This window comes from Candida pseudojiufengensis (genome assembly GCF_024610245.1).
Source record: "Candida pseudojiufengensis strain CBS 10847 chromosome Unknown scaffold4, whole genome shotgun sequence".
Taxonomy (NCBI): Eukaryota; Fungi; Ascomycota; class Pichiomycetes; order Serinales; family Debaryomycetaceae; genus Lodderomyces; species Lodderomyces pseudojiufengensis.
The window spans coordinates 408965-433829 of NW_026261529.1; the positions used below are offsets into that span (position 1 = coordinate 408965).

General features: G+C 25.3%; 8 protein-coding genes across 8 annotated transcripts; 3 read left to right on the forward strand and 5 right to left on the reverse strand. All coding sequences in view use genetic code 12, as the record gives it.

The window, feature by feature from the left end:
* Nucleotides 1-582: 582 nt before the first annotated feature.
* Nucleotides 583-1767, forward strand: KGF55_002880 (putative cysteine synthase; the record flags this gene model as incomplete). The annotated part of the gene is made up of 1 exon (XM_051757612.1): nt 583-1767. The coding sequence occupies one exon, from the start codon at nt 583-585 to the stop codon at nt 1765-1767; it is 1185 nt and encodes a 394-aa protein (XP_051614321.1).
* Nucleotides 1768-1871: 104 nt separating this feature from the next.
* On the reverse strand, nt 1872-3563 carry KGF55_002881 (uncharacterized protein; the record flags this gene model as incomplete). The annotated part of the gene is made up of 1 exon (XM_051757613.1): nt 1872-3563. One exon carries the CDS (start codon nt 3561-3563, stop codon nt 1872-1874), a length of 1692 nt encoding a protein of 563 aa, XP_051614322.1.
* An 850-nt stretch (nt 3564-4413) lies between these two features.
* Nucleotides 4414-6147, reverse strand: KGF55_002882 (pantothenate kinase; the record flags this gene model as incomplete). The annotated part of the gene is made up of 1 exon (XM_051757614.1): nt 4414-6147. The coding sequence occupies one exon, from the start codon at nt 6145-6147 to the stop codon at nt 4414-4416; it is 1734 nt and encodes a 577-aa protein (XP_051614323.1).
* A 1330-nt stretch (nt 6148-7477) lies between these two features.
* Nucleotides 7478-7786, reverse strand: KGF55_002883 (uncharacterized protein; the record flags this gene model as incomplete). Its single annotated transcript, XM_051757615.1, has 1 exon — nt 7478-7786. One exon carries the CDS (start codon nt 7784-7786, stop codon nt 7478-7480), a length of 309 nt encoding a protein of 102 aa, XP_051614324.1.
* An 836-nt stretch (nt 7787-8622) lies between these two features.
* On the reverse strand, nt 8623-9411 carry KGF55_002884 (uncharacterized protein; the record flags this gene model as incomplete). Its single annotated transcript, XM_051757616.1, has 1 exon — nt 8623-9411. The coding sequence occupies one exon, from the start codon at nt 9409-9411 to the stop codon at nt 8623-8625; it is 789 nt and encodes a 262-aa protein (XP_051614325.1).
* Nucleotides 9412-12076: 2665 nt separating this feature from the next.
* On the reverse strand, nt 12077-13555 carry KGF55_002885 (uncharacterized protein; the record flags this gene model as incomplete). Its single annotated transcript, XM_051757617.1, has 1 exon — nt 12077-13555. One exon carries the CDS (start codon nt 13553-13555, stop codon nt 12077-12079), a length of 1479 nt encoding a protein of 492 aa, XP_051614326.1.
* Nucleotides 13556-14543: 988 nt separating this feature from the next.
* Nucleotides 14544-16196, forward strand: KGF55_002886 (putative amidase; the record flags this gene model as incomplete). The annotated part of the gene is made up of 1 exon (XM_051757618.1): nt 14544-16196. The coding sequence occupies one exon, from the start codon at nt 14544-14546 to the stop codon at nt 16194-16196; it is 1653 nt and encodes a 550-aa protein (XP_051614327.1).
* A 4933-nt stretch (nt 16197-21129) lies between these two features.
* Nucleotides 21130-24786, forward strand: KGF55_002887 (uncharacterized protein; the record flags this gene model as incomplete). Its single annotated transcript, XM_051757620.1, has 1 exon — nt 21130-24786. The coding sequence occupies one exon, from the start codon at nt 21130-21132 to the stop codon at nt 24784-24786; it is 3657 nt and encodes a 1218-aa protein (XP_051614328.1).
* Between the last annotated feature and the right edge of the window lie 79 nt (nt 24787-24865).

Genomic DNA, 24865 nt, shown 5'->3' on the forward strand with positions numbered 1-24865 from the left:
GGAGTCTGTGTAAATGTGGTAAAAACTATTTATCATAGATGTTGGAAATGGTTAGTATGAATCAAAAGAAAAGTAAAACTTAAATGATCAGGAATTACTGAATTGTAATTATGATAAGATTGTAAATTTGAGATACTCTGATGTTGAAATGTCTATATAATAGGAATCAAAATTAAATATGAGGGATTTAATTCATGGGAATTTTCAATTGATCAACTTGAGTGTGCTGGATTTGATGATAAAAAGTAAAGTATAAATCTAAAAGTTTAAATGGTAATTAATTTACATGGTAAATTCAAAAGTCAATTTTTTTGAAATTATTAAAGTTGTCGTAAACCTTGAACTGATCCTGTCGTGATTAATACATATCTTTTCGTAACTACAAAAATATGAATTATAGATTCTAAAATTGCAACGCTTATCTTTGATTTCGCGAAATTCAATGCCGTATCACCCAGTTATTGGGAATTTTTGCAGCTAAATTCTTACAAATTGTAACAAAAGTCTGCTACCAAATTTTAAATCCGATATCATGTAAGATGAAACACAATTCAACTTTCTTACTTTCCAGATATCAAATCTATGTCATTAAAATCTACTTTACAAACATCAGCAACAGTTATATCATTGATAATAATAATAAATGAATTACATAAAGCATACAAACGACTAAACAACCAAAACACAGATGAAAATCATTTAACATCATTACCACCAAAATCAAGAGGTATTGAATCAAGAATTGGTAATACTCCAATAATTGAAATAAAATCATTATCTAACAAAACTGGATGTAAAATTTATGCAAAATTAGAATTATGTAATCCAGCAGGTAGTTCAAAAGATAGAGTAGCATTAGCAATAATAAGAGAAGCTGAAAAAAATAATGAAATAGAACCTTACCAAAATCATAAAATATTTGAAGGTACTTCAGGATCAACAGGTATAAGTTTTGCAGTATTATCTAATGCATTGGGGTATATAGCACATATTTGTTTACCTGATGATACATCACCTGAAAAAATTCAATTACTAGAAGCATTAGGAGCAGAAATTGAAAAAGTTAAACCTGCAAGTATTGTTGATCCAAATCAATATGTTAATGCAGCAAAAAGAGGAGCTGAAAAAATTAATAATAACTCTGGTTCTAACCAAAAAGCAATTTTCGCAAATCAATTTGAAAATGAATTTAATTGGAAAATTCATTATAATACAACAGGACCAGAAATTTATAAACAATTAAATTCAAAAATTAATTTTTTTATAAATGGTTCAGGTACAGGAGGAACAATAACAGGAGTTGGCAAGTATTTGAAGGAACAAAATCCTGAAATAAAAATTATATTATCTGATCCTCAAGGTAGTGGATTAGCAAATAGAATAAATTATGGAGTATTATATGATTCAGTTGAAAAAGAAGGTACAAGAAGAAGACATCAAGTAGATACATTAATTGAAGGAATTGGTCTTAATAGATTAACTAAAAATTTTAAAATTGGTGAAAAATTTATTGATGAAGCTATAAAAGTTAATGATTTACAAGCTTTAAAAATGGCAAAATATTTATGTTTAAATGATGGTTTATTTTGGGGTAGTTCTGCTGCAATAAATTGTGTTGCTGCTTTAAAATTAGCTTTAAGATATGGTCCTGGTCAAAATATTGTAATTATAGCTTGTGATTCTGGTGATAGACATTTATCTAAATTTTGGAAAGAAGCAATGAAATTACCAAATGATATTAAATTAGAAGATATTTTAGAAGATTGATAGACAATAATGGATGGAAAAGAATGAAACATTAACAGAAGAGACTGTAAAATATTATAAACATAAATGAATAAATAACTTAATGTATTACTTCAAGCTCAATTCTATAAATTATTAATTAATAATTCTTGCTTTTTTAATCTATATAATTTAATAGTTGATAAACTTGAAGCTAATATTCCCATCCAAATTTGCCAAGTATCAAATGGTAATAAAATATTAAAAACGGAATAAGTATTAAAACCTAAATCTGCTAAATTTTTATAAATATCTAACCATGCATTATTTTTTTTAAATTGAATTGAATTTAATAATTTTTGATCTTCTAAATTTATAAAATTTGAACTAGTATTAGAGTGATTAAAAAATTGTCCTTGAGATTGATGTGTGTTATTCCCCAATATTTGTTTTGATAAAATTCTTGCTTTATTTTTAACTTGAATTTGAATTTTTAAATCCATTTCTTGTTGAGTTAAATTATTTAAATCTTCATAAGCATTATATAAAGCTAACCAAGTTTCACAATACCAACTATATGATTCATGTTGAGTTACAAATTTTTTTAAATTAGGAGATTTTAAAAAATTTAATTTAAAAAGCAAAATTGATTCATCATTTATTCCATAATATAATGAAAAAATTTGACCTAATGTTGTTCTATTAAAAATTTGTGATTTATTTATTTCTAAATCTTTATTGTCTTTATTGTTCTTATTTAAGTTAATATTTTTTGAAAATTTTATTACTAAATCTCTTATCCTAAATGGAGTTTTACCAAATCTTAAAAATTGTCTATACATAGATAATCCATTTATAACTCCTGAAATTCTATCTTTAAAAGTAGAACAAACAAGAATTAAAATAATTTTTATAAAATCTTTTGGATGTTTTATAAAATTTTTTATTAATTCTAATTGTTTTGTTGAATCATTATATCTATTATTTATAATTTTAATATTTAAATTTTCATCTGATAAATATAGTTGAGACTTATTTGCATAAAATACCAACAACCTCAAAGTATATTGACCAACTTTTGCCATTTTATCTTTTCCAACTATATCATTCAACATTAACCAAAAAATATTCCAATTACTTATACTTTTGGATTTTTGAATAGTAGTGGTGGTCGTAGTTGTAGATTTTATTTTATCTGATGATTCAATAGTTGTTGATATAGAAGATGATTGTGAATGATTTTCAGAAAATGTTTCATTATTATTTAAAGGAGTATTTCCAATTTTTTGATTTGAATTTGGCGTAATATATGCATAAGTTTTTAAATTTTTTGAAGGAGTTTCATATTTATGATTTATTTGAGTAGTAGTTGATGTTGATGACATTTTTGGGTTGTTCTCTTCTATTATTTTATAATTTATTGATTTAGTTGGTGATATTATTGGACTAGTTGTATCTCCTTCTTCAATCCACTCTGAATTAAAACTTTGTGGTGGTTGACTATATAATTTTGATGATGGATATAATGGTGATCTACCTATATTTCTTTGATGTAATTGTTGTTGTTGTTGTTGTTGATTATGTTGATGTTGTAAATGTTGTAGATATTGTTGATAATGTATAGAATTAATTTGTTGTGGTTGTATATGTAGTATATCAGGTTCTTGTTGTTGTTGTGATTGTTGATGATTTTGACTACTCGGTATCTGTTGGTCTATCTGTTGATTGTTGCTACTATTATTACTAGTGTTTACTGACCGTTTATTATATTCAGAATGACTTATTGATAAATTATCTAATATTTTATGACTATTTAATGATGAATCAATATCATTCATTATAAAAAAAAAAAATTTATATGATAGTTGAATAAAAATGAAAGACTTATATATTTATATTTAAATTAAATGTAATTTGTATTATTAGTTTGTGAATGAATGATTGTTTCTTGGTTGTTATTATAATACTTAGGTAATGAGTTATTTTAATATTAAATGTTTAATGGTTGTATAAATTTTTTTGTGTGTATTATTTTTAAAAGGTTGTTGTTATTTTTTTCTTTCGTTCTTTCTTTTCTTCTACTATTATGTACTACGAACAAAGCGGTACGAAACTGTAATGAAGAACAGTCAAAGTAGAGTAGAATTGGTCTAACTAAACCTCGTGGTATAGATTGTGCTTAAGTTACGATCAGATCTAACAATGAATAAGGATATTGCTATTTTAAAAAACTCAATTTGGACTACTCCATGTGTATCATTTCTTTCTTTTATTTTTATTCTTTTTTTTTTGTTGTGTTTTTGCTATAATTTAATATTATAGAAGACATCGGTAAGAAAAAGGTGGGGAATAACCAAAATTTCTACAAATTACTAGACCAACTTCAACTTCACTTTATTGAAAGATGTGAGTGGTACATTGCTCTCTTGAGCTGACCCTTAGCCTTTGTTCATTTTAAACTATTTCTTATAAACCGTTAAGAATTCTTAGTGTTAAAATTAATCCGTTTTAATGTAACATGGAATTCTATCGTTATTACGTTACATTTATAAAGAATGAAGAAAACTAACCATAAAAAAAATTTCGGAGTTTTTATCCAATGATGTAAGAATTGAATTAGTAGATACATTTAATATTTTATACAATAATGTTTAATACGATCTTTTTATCAAATTTGAATCTATAATCTTAGTTATTAGCAGTTGCAGGACCCATCATAAAAGCTCCAACACTACCTAAATAACCTTCATGTCTTAAAAAATAACTTTCCATATCTCCTTTTGACCAAAAATTAACTGCAAAACTTAAAGTATGAATAGTTTGCATATGACCAGAAATATAACTACCACCAAAATAAATTCTTTTTAAATTAAATCTTAAAGCATGTAAATAAGCAATTTGTCCAATATTATTACTTATTGAAAATAATAAACTTCTTGCTATATCTTCTTGTTTAAATTGTGATAATTTTTCTGATGATGTTAATAAAGGTTTATGAGTTATTTGATGATTTGTTGAACTTTTATAATCATTATTATTAAATCTTAGCTTTTTAAAAACTTTTGCAAAACTTGATGCTATATGATTTGCTTTTAATCCAATTTTATTATAATTTGTTCCATAAATATCACCAACTAATAAATCTATATTTTCATTATCTCCTCTTTGAGCCATTTCTAACATTTCATTATAATCTTTTGCATCAGTTAATAAAGATAATAAACCCCATAATGTTCCACCTCCTAATGAACTACCACCAATTCTTTCAAAACCCAAGGGACCAGGTTTTGTAACTTTTATCATACTTACTCCACTACCAATATTTACTAATAAATAAGGATAAATTTCATTTTCATTTTGTAAAGGTTGAAATTTTATACATAATTGCAGTAAATCATAAATGAAAATTTCTTGAGGAATTTTTGTAATTAACCAATCTAAACCTTTTATTAAACATTCCATTTCATCTTTTGCAATAATTTTCATTGGTAAATTTTTTTTTTTAAATGTTTTGTTCATTAAGTTATAAAATTTATTCGCTCCTCCCCCAGTTGCCATTATATATGTAATTGGAGGATTTTTATTTTCTTTTGAAATAGATTTTTTAATTAGTTGGATAATAAATTTCATAACTTCATTTTTAAAATTTTCAGTTTGAAAATCTTTAAAATATAATTTACCACCTTCTATTATTCTATTTTTTTTATATAATGGTTTTATTAATTTACTAAAATATACTAATTTTGTTAATGTTCCTCCTATATCTACTGAAATATGAATAATTTCATCATTATGTTTTGGTAAATTTATATTATTTTTTGTAATTAAACCATTTTTATTTTTTAATTTTTCTTCATCATTTAAATCATCAATCATTATATCATAATCATTATCATTATTATCATCACTTTCTAAATCAGATGATGTATTAGACAGTGGAGGTGTAGGAGTATTTGAATTAGATGAAGAAGAATTCATTTCTTCTTCATTATTATTATTTGATATTTTCATTGATTTTCTTAATAAATTATCATTTGCAATAAATGCTCCACTACAATCTATTCTTATAGTTCCTGGATCAACTAAATCTAAATTCATATCTTCATGACTTACACTTAATCTATGTCGTCTTGAATTTGAATTTGAATTTGAATGATATAAATTTAATGATGAATTTGATGTTGAATTTGATGTTATTGCTGATTGATTTTGAGATTGAGATTGTATTGATATTTGTTGGGTTGATGAAGTTTGTGGGAGTTGTATCACATTGTTGTTATTGTTGTTATTGTTGTTACTGTCACTATTACTTGTTTTTGACGTGGATGATGAATCTATTAGTGATGGAGTTATATTATCATTATTAATTGGTTGTAAAATTGGTGATTTTTCATTTGAATTTATCTGATCAACAGATTCCATAATTTAAAATGATACTTAAAGTGAATGTAAACTTGATCTATGAATGTTTTTAATGATATATATTTCTGAAATCTATAACTGTATCTGGTAAATATTTATGATATTCCTTTTGTAGATATGAAAAAATGAATGACAAATAGTTATGCAATAAAATGAAATGAAATGAAAATTGGAAAGGAATGTAAGATTTGAAATAATAAATAAATATGAATAAATAAATAAAATGAGTCTTGCTCTTAAATGGCTAATCTAATGATGAAGTCTATTAGATTAAATGTTTTTGATAACTAATATTCAATTTGGTTGTAAATTTTTCAATTCAATTCTTCTCTATCAATTAATCGGTTAATTTTTTTTTTTTGTTGAGATCTCCTAACTAAATTTAATAATTGATAAGACTAGAACAACAGTGAAACCAAAGCTGCTTGAGTATAAGATTGATGAAGTTTGAATGAGTAAACCCTGATTAAAGTGATATTTTAATTAACTTTAAATTCTTCTTGTACATGTATTATATATATCTATTCTTATATAATTATTTATCTCCTAACGTAATTTTCTCGTCGTATAACTTTTGTTGAATTTTTTTAATCACCGCTTTATTTTTAAATCGAAAGACCGCTGGATCTATTAATAATTTACATATAATTTGCAGTAGAAAAAGAGAAGTTGATTGTAGTGTCATTTAGCGCTATTTCCTATGTTTCAATTTACCGAAGAGCTAAAGTTATTAAAATTAGGGTCTAGGGAAAGAATATATTTTAGGTTCTACTGTTATTGAACAAACTCTGGGGTTCCTGATATTATAAATTTTTTCATCCGAAACATTTTACATGACTTGAAACACCCGAATTTTATAATTTTAAGAATCTAATTCAAACGTTCGAATTCGCTTAACTATCATATAATTCTATTTAGGCTTAATTAAATATCAGCGAAATTCCATGGTTACAGAATACTGTTCAAACGTTTTTTGAAATGAAAATTTAATCAACATCTCTATTATAACTTTGTCAACTTAATTACCTTGTCACGTCAAAAAGTGAAAAAAAAAAGTCCGAAATGTAATTTGACGCAATTTTTATAAAACATATTCGTACTTGATCATCCCCACAATATTTATTATTAGATTGCGGATGAGTTAGTAGATCTAATTTAAAAAATTGTTCGATATTTAGATTTACATGATTTATTTGATGTATGAATTTATTATTAACTATTTACAGTTATATTGATTGATCAGAATTTTGATAATAAATTTTGATTTTGAACTACCGGAATCACAAAATTTGGATGTAAAATAATACTCCAGCTTGACTAACACTATCATTCATAACTTTGAACTTGAAATAAACTTATTTGTTTTTGAATTATTTTCATAAATATGATTTAAATTGTGATTATAAAGTGATGAAGTTTGAATCCTTGAAAGAATTAAATTTTTGATGAAAATTGAATTAATATTTGAATTAGGTGTCTTATCTAGTGATATTAAGCAATGTTTTACATCATCCTTCCAATCATCTTTATCATTACTATCACTGTCTGAAATTTGTTCCCATTCATAGTTATCTTGATTCTGGTTGATATAATCTGTTGAATCAACATCATAAATTTCATCATGTTCTTCGTCATACATGATATTTAGATCTTCTTGGTTTGAATCTTCCTGTTTGATTGTTCTATGTTTAATTTATCTATGGTCGTAATAAGCAGTATTTGATTTGAATTCACTTGATCATTTGTTTGAGCTGGAGTGGCAATTTTTAAAGTTTTGGTTTTTGCAGTTTTAAAGGTGTTTGGATAACTTGATTTACACATCTGTACGAGCTTTAATGGCTGTAAGTCAGTGGTTAAATTATTGAGTGATGCTTGATATATGTGAGTTGATTTGGAAGAAATTTATCTAAACTATTGACAAATGTGTGAATTTGGGATAAGACTAGTAGCCAAACTCTTATCAATATCCACAAATTCCCACAATTTTGTCAAGGTGTATATTTTGAATGATGTTTCAAGTGTGTATCGATTTGATCTTAGAATTTATTTATTTTGCAACACTTTTTAAAAATTAAAATTAAGGGGGAAAATTAAAATAAAACGTGAGAAATAAAAATACAGTGGATTCAATAAGATCTATCATATTAAATTTGATCATTTACATTTATAAGAGTATATTTAAAATCAATGAAATCACATTTATTTATTTACTTTATTTATTTAAGAATTGAAGGAAAAAAGATTCTATAAAAATATATCAAAATTTAAAACGAGTGGTATAAAGAATTGAAACAATAATAATAATTAACTTTTTTAATAATAGTAACTTTTTGTTTGAAAAAGAAAGTAAGAAAGAATTAAAAATAAAATCGAGACCAGCAAATCACCAAACCATACATCACATAAGACCTTATCATTATCAACAACACATGAATTAAAAATTAAAACCAAAAAACCAAACAACCAACTGTTTAATCAAATACTCCAATCAATTTCTCTTTTATTTATAACATTTAATATATTATTAGCTAATTTATCATCATCAATAATTTCATCGTCATTATTATTATTATTTTCGTTATCATAAGGTTTTGGAATTATTGAGTAAGAATTGTTTTCAAATTGTATATCATTTCCATTAATTGAAGAATTTATTGAATTTATTGAATGAATTGAATTTTTAGTTGAATGTAAACTACTTGACATTGTTTGTTGTTGTTGATTTTGATTATTGTTATGATGAATATAATCATGATTTATATCAACTAATGGTGGAATATAACATTCTTTTGTTGGTTCTGAAGTTGAAGTAGTATTAGAAGTATTAGCATTTAAATTTAAATTCATATCACTTGAATCAAAATGTGATGATGATGATGAAGATTGTGATGAGGAGTAACTATCAAATAATTGAAATTTGGATTCTTCTAATTGTTGTAAATGTTGTTGTTGTTGATGTTTCTTGGTTTTAGTTAATGGTAATGATAATGATCTAGTTCTATACATTGAATGGAAATGTGGTTGCTGTTGTTGTTGTGAATGTTGTTGTGATTGATATTGATAAGTTGTAGTTGCAATAGATTCAAATGATGAAGTTTGTTGGAAAAATGGTGAAGTATTTGTTGAATTTGATTTTTTCATATTATGTATATTACTGTTTGAGTTATTATTATTATTATGATGTAGATTAATTGATATTGATGATGATGAGGTTTTTAATTCATTTTTAATAGATTTTATTTTAGTTTTTAATTTATTACTCATGCTTGTTTCTTAATCTTTATCAATTGAACACTTGTTTGTTATCGTTGTTGTTATGTGATGTTTTAATTGAATTATTTTATTTTAACGTGTGTTGTTTTTTCTTTTTGTTAGTGAGTCCAAATTTGTGTGAAAAAAAATAAAAAAAATTAATATTATCAGTAATAAATAATGTAATGAGATACGAATATAGATCTAGTAATATAAATAAGAATTGAAAAGTTGAAATATGAAAAGTTAGTTGATAGACAAGTGTTGAAAAATTGATTGATCATGAGTTCAAAAAAAAAAAAGGGTAATCAATTAATCTTATATATAGCAGAGTAACCAATAATCAATTATTCATAATAAAATTTTCATAATTTTTGGTTTGTTGATAGTTTTTTTGTTACCTAAATTAATTTATTAATTTTAATTTAAATATTTGAAAAATAATAAATTATTATATTTAAAAGTAAGATTACTTATTATAGACATATACTAACCTATTGAGATATACATGTATCAATAGTAGCAGTTGATACAAATAGGAGAGATAGCCTTAGTTGATTAAATTTAAGATTAACTACATTACAATATGATGTATCAAATGGTAACAAAAAGGACAACTAACAATAACACAATACAAAAATTAAATCGTATTAATTTTTCAAATTTATTAAAAAACAGTATCATAACCAAAAATATTCATCTTCATCGACCCCCAATAAACTAAAATACAATATTGATATGAAAAATTTTGTGGCCGAATGGGTTTATGGTACACAATCCATAAAATTAAAAATTCAAAACCATATTACAATAAATTCAAGTAGTACGATATTAAGGATACTAAGTATTTTAAGATTCTGAACTCCCCCATCATGAATTCAAACCATTTTGAAATTTGATGAGATAAATAATTAATATAACCCTTTTTATGAAAAATCCTTAATGTTGAGTTTATCAGTTTAAAGTTTTATTTAAGTTAACCTTCCTTTTGAAATTCAAAACTTTATTGATAATTCGTAAGTCAAATTTATCGTAATTCAAATTGTTGAACTTTTCATATGATTTAAAATAGTGAATTATAGAAAGTTAAACTCAGTTATGGAAATACTTGAAACAAAAGACACATGAACTTAGTTTCTCTTTTAAGCAATAAAACCCCCTTGATATATTTTAAAACTACGCAAGATTTCGAATTTCAGCGTTCAGAGCCGGTAAGTGGTTTACACAATATCTCTCACCCGTATCTTACATTTACATGAAGGTCAACATTTGAGTGGGACAACGTTAATGTGCCCCACTGAAGTTTGAAATCCTATTTCTTGCTCAATACAGCAAATAACTCAATCAAAGAAAAAAAAATACAATAACAAAATTAAAGCCTAAATTCGCTTAATTTTTAATAAAACGTTCATATGTTATTGACAGGATAACAATAACGATATTATCGAAAGGAAGAAAACAAAGATTAGACTTACTTCATTAGTTATATGTTAATGAAGTATCACTGGATAAATTAAGAAAAAAAAAGTAATAATATAAAAGCAATGAATCACAAAGTAGAAGTTGATCATACTGTAATTAAAAATGAGGTAAAGTCATTTGGTTGTCAAGTGATTCCTTGAATACAAAACACCAATGATTCAACAACTAACGAAGCAAAAAAATTATGAATTAGCCTAAAAGAAAGTTTTGACAGTCTAGATGTGATAGACTTAATTAAGAAGTGTAGACAATAGAAAAATAAAATACAGTACAATATATCAATAAATACAATCTTATTGTTCGTACAATAAGTAGAAAGTAACCTTATAATAATACACAATCCCTATTATTTATCGTAAATTATTTCTTTTATGTGGTTAGTGAGAACAAAACAAACAAGAATAGAAATATGAAAAAAGAAATGAAAAAAAAGGGTATCACTGGAATCGACCTCCTTAGACCATTAAAAGGAACTCCTCACGAATTTATAAAAATTGACGATAATATTAAAAATTCAAATGTGAGACAATATGTTTTACTTGGAATTTAATGAATTTAATAAAATTAAGGGGCCCAATGAAACCAAATTTTTTTTAATAAAATTAATTAACTATAACATTCTTATGAAAATGAAGAGAAGCAGTTCTAGACTAATAGTCAAACTCTATATAGTTTTATTTTTATTTTTATTTTTTACGTTTTAGTAAAAAATTAATTTAATTTTGGTTTTGATATTTTTTTAGTTTTGATATTTTTTTAATTTATGATGAATTAATATTTAAGTTGTTTTACATTTAATAAATTATACATGTTTGAAATTTTTCAACAATTTTAACGAGGGAGGGTTTACTTTTATTTTTGTGTTTTCTTTATATTTTTTTTCAACTGAGAGTTCTTTTAAAATCCGGAATGTATCGTGTACGACAAATTATGTAACTAATTAAGATTGTTTCATAATAAAGTCGTACTCTTTTTTTTTTGAAGAAAGCTCGTACTTCTAGGATACACTCGTGATTCCTGTCATAACCACACGCGGAATCATGGTTTAATTGCAACATTGGTGATGATATTTTTAAGTAACTATATTGAGTGATTTTTCACCTATAGCAAATTTAATCCAAAGAGCTTACTTCGTATTGAAATTAATTCCATTTTCAAATATTTCATCAGGTTGTCATTAATTCATTAAAATATTCTATACATTCAAAGAGTTTTTTTCGATACTTCGTTTATCATCATTACTGACTCCATCTAATACTTCAACATTATTACTTATTTCACTTATTTCACCGTCTTCATCTTCATTATTTTTAATTTGTTCTATTTTCTTTTCCCTTACTTCTAAAATTTTAATAACAACAACTACAATACAACTAGCAATACCAGTACTTAATAATGCCCAACTACCTTTTTTAAATGGATAAGTATCAGCTCCATAAAATAAAATTGACCACCAAGCATTAACTGCATTACTAAACATATTCATTGAAGCTAAAACAATAGCTCTTTCTTGTAAATCATTATGACATATGATATTAGCATATGCAAAAAACACCGTTTGACCTGCAAATGATGTACCTGAAAGATATTGAGCTATGAATACTGAAACATCTGAATATGGATTAGATACTTGAATAATTGATGATATAATTACCAATATTCCAATAATTAAACCTGTAATATAATGAGCTTTAAACTGTTTAATATTTTGAATTATAATTGCAGATAAAATAGTAGCTAAAATTCCAATACCATAAATTCCTAAAGGATAATGATTTCTTTGTACAATAGTATAATTATTTTCAGCTAACCATAAAGCAAATATAGAATTAGTAGCAAATGATTCATTTTCTCCTCCAAGTACCCATAAAATACTAAATAAATAAAAATGCCATCTTCCTAAAATTCTTTTAAATATATTCCAATTAAATTTATCTTGTTTTGGTTTATTTTGATTAAATTTTTTTAAAGCTATTTCATGTTCTTCAATTGTAAAATAAAAAGGTTTTCCCATATCAGGAGAATCAGGAAAAAATATAAAAGCATAAAATATTATAACAATTGATATAGCAAAATCAATAATAAATAAATATTGCCAACCTCTTAAACCTAAATGACCATCAAGATTTGTATATATTGCAGCTTGAAATACACCAGAAAATAATGAACCCACAAGTCCACATGAAGTAAAAATTGCAGTTCTTATTAATAATCTTGATTCATCATAATAACTCCCCAATATTAAATGAACTCCAGCAAATGTAACACTTTCAAATATACCTAAAAAACATCTAATAACACAAATTTGTTTATAATTTGTAACTTTATACATCCCCAAAGTTAAAATAGACCAACATAAACAACAAAAACAAATCCAATATCTTGGTCTAATTTTCAATAAAATTAAATTATGAGGAATCATTGAAATAGTATAACCAATATAAAAACAAGTATTTATTAAATTAAATTCATTACCTTTCATTCCTAAATCTTGTTTTAATTGAGAAACATATGCAAAATTAAATGATACTCTATCTTGATAATTTATATAATAAATTAAACAAACTATTGATAATATAAAAAAATCAGTTTTAATTAAATATTTTTGTTCTTCTTTTGTTGAAGGTTTTGGTCCCCATATTATTTCACTTGTTTTAGATAGTAGTTGTTTCATTTGAAGAAGTTGTTGTGACGATGAGCAAAGTACGGTAAATATTAAGTCAAAAATTTCGTTAAGTAAAAAATACCTGTTATAGCATGATGTCTTTATCGTATTATTAATATATATGTGGGTATAATTAGATCAGATTGATAAGAAATCGATGATTGTATAAATAAAAGAAATGGTGATAGTGTGAATCGTTCAAAATCTAATTTAATAATCTAAAAAAATTTTTTATTCATTGTGATAAGGACGGAAAGATCTAATGAGTCAATCTACTTACTTAATACGTTCAAAGGATTACGATCTCCATTTGGAAGTATGTTAGCTTTTTAAAGAATATTTGTTAATAGAGTTTGATTGCATGGAGCATAATCACATTTCAAATAAGGTTTGAAACCTTCGTCTGTTTTTTTCATTTTGTTGTTAACACTCAATTGAATAAAACAGTATTGGAGCCTTCAAAGCAAATGTTTTAAAGATAACAAATTTAGATTACTGATCGTTCAGGTTATCAACTTTCAAAATGCTAGAGCAAATAAGCGTTTGCCCTAGCATTTTGAAAGTTGAAAACATATTTGACTTTTAATTTGTCCTCCATTTTTACTGTTTCAAAATACCCTTGTACCTGTCATGGATTTCAAATTTTCTTTTTCCATTTGAGCATGTGAAAATACAGCCAATACTACTTCAATATCAGATTAATTTCATTACACTAGGCTATTGGGAGTCAAAAAATCAAGATATCTTCAAGGATTGACAGATTGTAAGTGTCAAAGACAAAATTCAAATCTCGGATCGCGCTTAAAATTCCGCTTTTCAAAAAAATTAAATTCCCATACACAATTCTCCAACTTTTCCTATGTTATTGTTTCAAAAGATAAGATAACGAATATTAGTAACAATATTAATATTTTTGATTGTAAACATATTTCATCATTAAAATTAAATAATAGCCCCTTATGTCTACTTTCAAATTCAATCAATTTTATCAAATCCTATGACTGTAATTAAAGAAAAATATAAGGAAATTGCAAATAAAAAAAGACTTGAAAGAGATTCAAAATGGAATTTAGATTGGTTAATTCCTGAATCAAATTTACCATCAAGGGAAATAAAAGATGTTTTAAATTTTATTGATTCTCATAGTTTTTTAACACCATTAGAAATTGAAATTACAAATAGTTCAGCAATTGAAATTGTTACCAATATTCAAAAACAAAAATGGAAAAGTTTGCAAGTAACATTAGCATTTTGTCATAGAGCTTCAATTTCTCATCAATTATGTAATAATTTATCTGAAATTTTTTTTGATAAAGCTATTGAAACAGCTAAAGAATTAGATGATTATCAATTGAAAAATAATGGTAAAACAATTGGACCATTACATGGATTACCAGTTTCATTAAAAGATAATTTTAATGTCAAGGGACAAGCTACAACTTTAGGTATGGTTAATTTTTGCTTTAACCCTGAAAAATTTGAAGAAGATTCAGTATTAGTTTCAATGTTACGAAATTTAGGTGCTATACTTTATGTTAAAACAAATGTACCAGTTGCAATGATGTTACCAGAAACTAAAAATCATATATGGGGAGTTACATTAAATCCAATGAATCGATTGCTTAGTGCAGGAGGTTCAAGTGGAGGAGAAGCTTCATTAATTAAATTAAAAGGTTCTCCATTAGGTATTGGATCAGATATTGGTGGTAGTATAAGAATTCCTTCGAGTTTTCAAAATTTATATTCTTTAAAACCTTCATTTGGTAGATTTCCTACTTTTGGTACAAGATCAGGTTTACCAGGTTTAGAAAGTGTTAATAGTGTTAATGGTCCAATTGGTAATAATTTACAAGATTTAAAATTTTTTTGTGAATCTATTATAAATTCAGAACCTTGGAATTATGATCCAAAAATTGTTGAATTACCATGGAGAAATATAAAGTTACCTGAAAAATTAAATCTTGCAGTATTAATTGATGATGGAATAATACAACCAACACCACCTATAAGACGAGGTATGGAACTAGTTATTAATAAATTGAAAACAGCAGGTCATGATATAATTGAATGGGAACCAATAAATCATTATAGATTATCAACATTAATAACTGAATTTTTCACAAGTGATGGTGGAAAACATGTATTAAATGAAACTTTAGAAGTTAATGAACCTTTATTTCCATATATGTCAAATTATGGAAATTCAAAAGATTTACCAGTTTCAAAATTATGGAAATTACAAAATGAAAGAACTATATTAATAAAACAAGTATTAGATAATTGGATTCAAACTTCAAAAAAAACTAAAAATGGAAAACCTATTGATGCAATTATAATGCCAGTAACTCCATTTGCTGGAAATCCAATTGATAAATTTTATAATTATGTTGGTTATACTTCACCTTTTAACCTTTGTGATTTTTCAACTGGTACTTTTCCTGTATCAAGAGTTGATTCGAATATTGATAAAAAGGATTTATCAAGAAATGAATATTATAATGATACTGATTTTAATATTTCTCAAGATTATGATCCTATTGAAAGTCATGGAGGTGGAGTTAGTTTACAACTTATTTGTAGAAGATTTCAAGAAGAAAAAGTATTAAAAATTTTAGAAGTTTTAGAAAAATTAATAGATTATAAAGATTGAATATCAACAGCTCTGACAACTTTCAATCATCTCTTGAAAGTTTAACTTCTGGATGTAGATAGATACACTAAGAATATGATTGAGTCAAAGATTCATTGATAATGTTTCAATCAATATTATTATTCTGAATGTTTTAATAGCTGCGGCACGGATGTTTCAAAAGCTGCGGTACGGATTTTAACAATAATGTCGTAAAATAATCCTGATTTTAAAAGTATTTACTTTTGGTAGTAACTAAGCACTCCCAAATTAAAAAATTAATTTTATATGCAAACCTGCAAGAAATTTATCACTAAGGGGTTTTAAGAAATAATAAAGTAATAAAAGTATCATCAAACGTTTCAAACTTTCAACAAATTAATTAATTAAAGTTTGTCATATTAATTTAATTTGAACGGTCGATATGGTGGGACTAGAATTAAATGCAATAGATTAATTAATCACATTCAACAACAAATTAAGAATTATTTTTCAATATTTATTCAATTGCTTTAAACGGTTAGGTTGGTCTTATACCATATGCTTTTACATGGTGATAAATAATTGGACTAAGGGAAATTGATTTCAGATCTCATGAATTTTAAATAATTTTGATTTTTTGATTCCCACTTAGATCTTAAAACATTTCTCCTATTTTTTAAAATGGGGATTGAAACGGAATTGCAATTGAATTCGATCGACTTTAATTATTTAGTTATCTCATATGAATGTTTAGTTGGTTTTTGGTTTGAATACTTCAAATATCAATATCGGTAAAGAACGAAATAAATAAAAAAGAACAATAGTTTAATGTTAAAGGCTGACATGATCTAAAATTTAGTCTAAAATTTGAGACCAAATTTATGCAAAATCTAAAAATACCGATTTTAATGTCAAAAATTTCAAATAATTTATACTATTTTATTTTTTATTCTAAAGTAGTTAGTTCAACGTCTTTAGATAAGTAAGATATGTTGAAATAGACAATCATTTTAGATTGTGTTTACATTCAAATGGAATTCAATCAAATATTAATTTAGTATTAATTACCGGCAGTATGATAACAATTTAGTTGAGTTAATTTTTGTAAATAAATGAAACCACCACTTTTTTTAAGATAAAAGATTAATATTTATCGATTTGTAATTTGCACAAGATTAAATTTCAATAATTATATCTCACTTACTGCTTATAATCAAGGCTTACTCATTAGTTTCTCGACAAATGGACTCTGTTATTTCTTTTGATTGAAAATCAAATACTTTCAAAATGTTGCATTAGTACACAACTTCAAAGGTAAATCATTTTTGATTTATTATCGAATAGACCGAAAACATTTGTCAAAAAAAAAACGGCTATTGTTTTGATTTTAGGCTAAATGTATCAGGTGTAAAATAAGTACAATCGCCTAAGGCTGTAAGTAATAAACAAACCAAACCAAATAAATTAAATTTTAACAAATAGTACTTATGATTGACGACTGGGGTTCTTTTTTTTAACTCTGTTTTATTTTTCATTAATTGATTGATGCCGTTTTAAAATGTGGGACACATTAGATTGACATCTTTATATTGATGAACAAAATAACGATCAAAACAAATGTTATTAACAATAGATAAAACAGTAAATATACACAACACAAATAGTTTAATTTTTAGTATCTTCCGATCATCTAGATGGATCTTGTGGTGGCTATTGCAATGGCTCAAATTCTCTTTTTTTGTTTTACATAGTCTTAGATTTTCTTTTCAATATTTCAAAATCTTTTGGTTTGCTTAAGTTCATTCATAAGGAAACTTCGTAAAAATGATGAAATATAAATTTTGAAAAAGTTTGGATAATTGAAAAATTATAATTGGCTATCAAAACCTCTGTATTACTATCATACATTTAACAATTTAATGATTTGCTTTACGTTGAACTAAATTTTCTTGATTATAATCTAATTTTTTAATTACGAATCAATTTTTGTCACTTTCTTCGCCCCACTAGCTTCTAAAATCCTTGAATGAAGTCATAATTTAACAAGTTTTTTCTGGTCTATCACAAATAGATTGAATTGTTTTAAATACTGAGCATCAAAGCAAAAGACCCAATCGTAGTACGTATATGTAGAAGGGCATCAACTTATTTGGTTTGAAATACTTTTTCACTCCACTAAAGTCCTATTACCAAATTTCTTTTTTACGCCCTAACGGTTATGATCACAGGTTACGATAAATACCAAGAATAATATCAAAATTACGTACATTATGTTTGAGAGTTATTAATTTAAACATTCATTAGCGAATGAAGAAGCTAAATTATAACTTAAGACTTAGATATATGACAGGAGTAAATACATGATTAACAAGAGGTGCAAAATGAAATTAGAGTGTTATTACGCTTGAATTTTTGTGGTAATAACATTAAACAATAGTGAATCAAATCTGAAACAAATTTCATCTGTAAGTTTTATATTTCATTTTCATTTTTTTTCAAGACTTATTTCATTCTACAATGTGCAAATACTATGACTATTATATTGAAATTAACTTTTAACCCAAGACTTTTGGAAGCATGTGAACTACCCATTTTGCTGGACCATGGTTATTGAATTTTAAATTTGAAAAGTTGTTGCATCTTAGTGGACAAAATGAAAGTATCATCTTGTTCAATAATCTCAACTGTTGTTCAATGTTTTTTCACTCCAACATTTGACATGTTGATGATAACCTTTCATTGTTCGTAATGACCATCCAATAACCTGCAAAGCACCGCAGGTTTCACTAATACTTGAAGAATGTATTGGCTCATTTTAATTTTTGTTTTTGTTAATTCTGTTTTATTCATCTATTTGCAAACCAAAAAAACAGTGTTTTGCAACTGATATACACAAAAATTTTCCTATTTGACAAAAGTAGAGCAAAAGTAACATTGACTTAATACTTAAATCATTCTGAGTGTTATTTGTATAAATAATGTTAGTTCTAATTATGAAAATACAATTTTAGTATGCTAAAGTTTTTTGTTTTCGTTCATTCGTTTTTACATACAACGAGGGATAGATTTATAAAATTTGTCCCAGCTAAAGAAACATTTTTAAATACAACAAAAGTACATGTAAAATAACATTGGATAATTTATCAAATAATTATGAAGGTTATTAGTATGAATGATTTCCAGCTAAGTTGTGAGTTTACTGTTTTAGAAAGCTAAAGTACTCTCAAAAATTGAAATTTTATCACGTGAGTTGAATTGAATATACAACATCAGAGGGTCTGAGATTATTTGAAAGTGTTTCCTGTTGAGCCTTACAATTTCTTGATAGCTGCGTCGTCGATAAAAATTACATCAGCTTCTTATTATTAGCTTCGTTGAATAATAACAATGTTTGTGCAATTCATTAAAACTCACAACTATGAGACTGATTATCTTTTTTACGAAATAAATGATTTATTGAATTAGTAGTACTTTTAATTTCACCTGTTTATGATATCATTATGTGTTGACCGTGTTTTATAGTTTTAAGTCATTGAAAAAGTTTTTAAAAGTGAGAAGGAGACTAGATTTACAGTAGTAGAATGTGAAATAAAATTGAATAAAAAGGTTGTAGGGTTGGGCTAATTACATTTTCATCATTCCGAAATCAGAATACTGAATTTAACACTCAAAAATTCCCAACACTTTTATTTATTGGGTTTACTTAATAATCTAACTTACTAAGTATGTAAGCCAGAATAGTAATGTTGATTTTTAGGAGTTCAAGAAGTATCGAGATGTAATTGAAAAGATCGGAGCAGTATTTGACATGCTTGAGGTAGATTTGGTAGCGATTTTTCAAAATCTATTTTTTACGAGACGAAAGAAAGTTTTTTATTAAAAAAGATATACCGACGCGTTCAGAAAAGTATAAGTAGATTAACTCTCCTTATGGAGAATCTAGTAGATCTGGTTTGAAGTATATCACTAGTCAGAACCAGGGTGATTTTGAAAACTGTTATTACAGAATGTGAGGAATTTTTGTTTAGTTTTAAAAGAGGTATTATACATAGGGATTCTTTGTCGAAAAAATTGGTTTTTTTCTGATGGTAAATTCATTTTTAATTCTGGCAGGATAATATAATTTGGGGTTTTACATTTAATATGATTTAACTAGATACAAACCAGAACGGATAAAACTCAATCACATTAATTATATCAAGAGATGAACGTTAGTTTAGACTATGATAAATTTATGAACCCTTTCAGTTATGTATTCATATCTTTTTTAATATATTATCTAAGTATTTCGGTATAGATTTATTTGAAACAAAGTGATTATGTAATACTCAGTATATTGCTTACATAATCATAATAAAGTAGGAGAGAGAAAAAATAAATCAGAATAACCTCACTCAAAAAAAATCATTTTTTCGTACCAATTAAATATTTCATTAACCCAAAATCTTTTTTTTTTCTTCCCCCTTTTCTTTATTATTTGGAAACAACTCGATGAATAGTCGGTCAATCGTACACACTAGTAAAATGGATGAGAAAGAGTAGATTTATTTTATCAGTATAAGTAATTGGTCCCTTTATCTTAGCTCTCTCTCTCTTTAATATTCTTTTTATAGCTGCAAAATTGTATTAGAATTTTATTAAGCGTATAATACATATAAAATTTCATACACAAAAATATAATAATAAAATTACTCTAATTATTTACAATCAAAAAAAAATACAAATTAAAAATCAACACTTCATTATATCTTTTTTTTTTCCTTATAATTCTAAGAAAGGCAACCATTTATTTAACTTGTTATAAAACGCTATCGCAAATACAACCAATCGATCAATCAATCAATTATTAGTCACTAAACATAACGATCTAACAACCAAAATAGAAACCGAACCAAACATACACCACCTGTAAATTTAGAATTTACATCATATCTCCACCTCAAACCTATACACACATAAATACAAACTTACAATGGTGTTGTATAAACGAAAGCAAGTACCATTTATACCACCACCACCTACACCAACAGATTTAACACAAGAAGTATGGGTTATACCAAATACAAAAGAATGGTTCCTAACTTATGAAGAATTTTTAACAAGATTAGATTTTTATAATAAAAGAAAATTTGTTTGTGAAATTACTGGTAATTCATGTTTAACATATTTTGAAGCTTTAACAAGTGAATTAAATGAAAAAAAAGAATTAGATAAAAATTTTCCAGAAAATTTAAGAGAACATATTTTAAGATATTTACAATTTAATAGAATTTCAAGATTAGATCAATTAGTTGATAAAGTTTATCAAATTTTTAAAAATGATTATTTTCCTGGTGAAATGGTATTTTTAAAAGGTTTAGATCCAAATAATTTATCTACAAAATCAAGAGGTGTTATAAGAGAAAAAGTTCAATATGGTGCAGATAAATCAACTAAATATTTAGTTATAAGATCTCATGATAAACAACAAGCAATTGTTACTGGTAATAATATATCAAGAGACAGAAATCATTTTACAAAATGGTTAATTAAAACTTTTATAAAATTAACAATGTCAAGATCTCATAAAGTTGGAGCTCCATGGGTTGTAAAATCTCAATATGCAAAACAATATAATATTCCTTCAACTTATCCAGAAGATTTAAAACAATATATTGATTCAACTCCAAATGGTGAACCAACTTATGTTATACCAAAAAAGAGAAAATTAGATTTTAAAGAAAAAGATCAAAGTGAAGAACCATCAACGAAACAAAAATCATCAAAAGAACCTTTAGAAAAGAAAAGAAAAATTACAATCAAAGAAGAAACAAAGAAAAATTCAACGCCTATATCAAATGAACCAATTATTCCCTTTAGAAAGAAATTTCCAAATCATCATTTACCTCAGAGACTTATAGCAGAAATTGAAGAAGAAGAAGCAAAAGGTAATTCTGCATCATCCATAGCATTTCAACAACCAACTAAAAAAACAATTGTTGAAGATTTAGATATAAGATTTGATATTCAAAAAGGTAAACCATCACCCAAAATTTTAAAAATTAAAAGCAAGATTAAAAATGAATTAATACCTCTTCAGTCAATATCAGAAGCATTACAAGTTTGGGTATTTATGAATGTTTATCATAATGTTTTAAATATTGATACTTTTACATTTGATGATTTTATTTCTGCATTAAATTATAATTCAATTGAAATTGAATCAAGTATGATTGATGAAATTTTTTGTTCTTTATTATGTAAATTTATATCAAATGAAATTCCAAGTTCAAAAGATGCAAAATTAGCAAAAGAAAATGATTCTATTTATGGATTAAATATTGCATTACCTGAAAGAGTTGAAGATGACGATGATGAAGATGATGATGATGAAGAAGAAGAAGAAAAAGATCAAGAAAAAAAAGAAGATCACAAAGTCAAGAAAGAAAAAGATGAAAACATTAATGATAAAGAAGAAGATGATAGAGGTTCAGATTCAGATACAGAACATAAACCCTTAAAAATTGATGATGATGAAGAAGAATCCAAACAACTTAAAAAGGACGATTCATCAGACAATGAACCTAAATCAAGTGTATTTGATCATTCAGCTTATGAATATTTAAATTTTAAAGATATTCCATGGCATGATAGATTAAGAAGAAGGAATTTAAAAGATGGAAATTGGCAAATTGTATTAATTGGTATATTATCACTTATTGAATCAGTGCCAAAATATTTTCATTTAATCAATGAAATTTTCAAAAAATTAGCTCCAAAAAATATGTCAGTTAATTTAATTAATTTACAAAATAATTTTGAAGATTTAGATATAAATTTAAAATTAAAAATTTTGAGTATATTAACTGAATTATTAATAAATAGTCCATTAGTTAGAAATTATATTGAAGAGAGTCTTGATCAACAAACAGTATTAAGAAGAACAAGATTAGATAATATAAAAGAATATAGACTGGATTTAGAAATTGCTTTAAATGCTCAAAAGTTCATTGATGAACATATACCAAAAGATGAAGAAGAATCAATTGAAGAAGATAAAGATAAAGATAAAGATAAATCTCAACCACAACCAGTGAATAATAAATTAGGTATTGATTTAAAAATTATTGAACCTACAGAAAAAGAACTTGAAGCTAGTGCTAAAAATCCTGAACTTAAAAAACAACTAGCTATTAGAAAAGAAGCAGTATTAAAAATAATTGAATTCAAAAAAAATAAAAAATTAATTGAACAAAAACTTAATGAATTAGATTGTCAAAGAGTAAAATTATTAGGTAAAGATAGGTTATATAATCGATATTGGTGGTTTGAAAATAATGGCTTACCTACATTACATAGTGGTTCAAATGAAGATGAAGATGATGAAGAAGATGATGATAAAGATAATAAACAAAATAAAAGTACTGATGATGTTCAAGAAGGTAATGATCAACACGACGAGGAAGATGAAGAAGATGATGATGACGACGATGTATTAGATGAAACTTATTTAATGGGTAGATTATGGGTTCAAGGTCCAACCGATACTGATATGATTACAAATTTTAAAATTGAAATTGAAGAGATTAGAAAATTAATTAATGAAATACCTGATGAATTTGAGGATGAAGGATTAGAAGAATTGGTAGAAGATTCACAAGTACAAGTGCAAATTCAAACTCAACAACAAGCTCGAGTTTCACAACCTCCACAATCACCACCGGTTGATTCTAATGAACCTAAAAAAGAAGCAAATGAATCCACAACTCTAGCACCTACTCCAACTCCAACTCCAGTTCCAACTACAAGAAAAAAACCAATTGAAATGAATTTTACAAATATTCCAGAATCATATAAAGCAAAACTTCTAGAATATAATATTAAATTAACAAATAATGAAATATTATTAAATAAAGAAAATGAAGTATTAATAAATAATGAAGGTACATTACAATTACCATTACAAAAATTAAATAATATTCAACGAAAATTTATTGAAGAATTAACAAGTCCATTATTAAATAGTTCTAGTTGGAAATATTATGATGAAATTCAAGATATAAATAAATTAATACTGTGGTTAAATCCATGGGGTAAAAGAGAATCATCATTAAGAAAAGAACTAATATCAGTTAAAGATGTTATGTTTTCAAGTATAAAAGCAAGACATAAAGCAATGAATTTAAAAAATTTTAAAACTTCTGAAGAAATTGAAATTAATGAAAATATTATTGCTTTAAGGAAAAGAATTTTACAATTACAATTAATTGAAAATAATAATGGTAACAATGATCAAATGCAAATTGATTCAATTGATGATACTAATATGAATAATGAATCAGTTGAAGAAATTGAAAACGATGATTTAGAAACAAGAACAAGAAGTAGAAGATCAAAATCACAATCACAACCAAAAAAGAAACAAATATCAATAAAAGAATTATTAGTTACAGGATCAATCAACCAATGTAAAGAAAAAATTCAAATTTTAAAACAAGATATAATAAAATTAAATTCCAACAATGAAATAAATAGAATTTTAGAATGGGTTAATCTGTCAGCTTTAGAAAAATTTGGTAAATCTTTATATGAAGGTGGTGATAAAAATTATCAACAAAAAAAATCTGTTGCTTGTGTAAGTAAAAAATAAAAGTTACTATTGATAATTGTATTAGCTATTATGTACATCTTTCATTGAATTAAAATCTCAATATTTTCTTCCTTTGTAT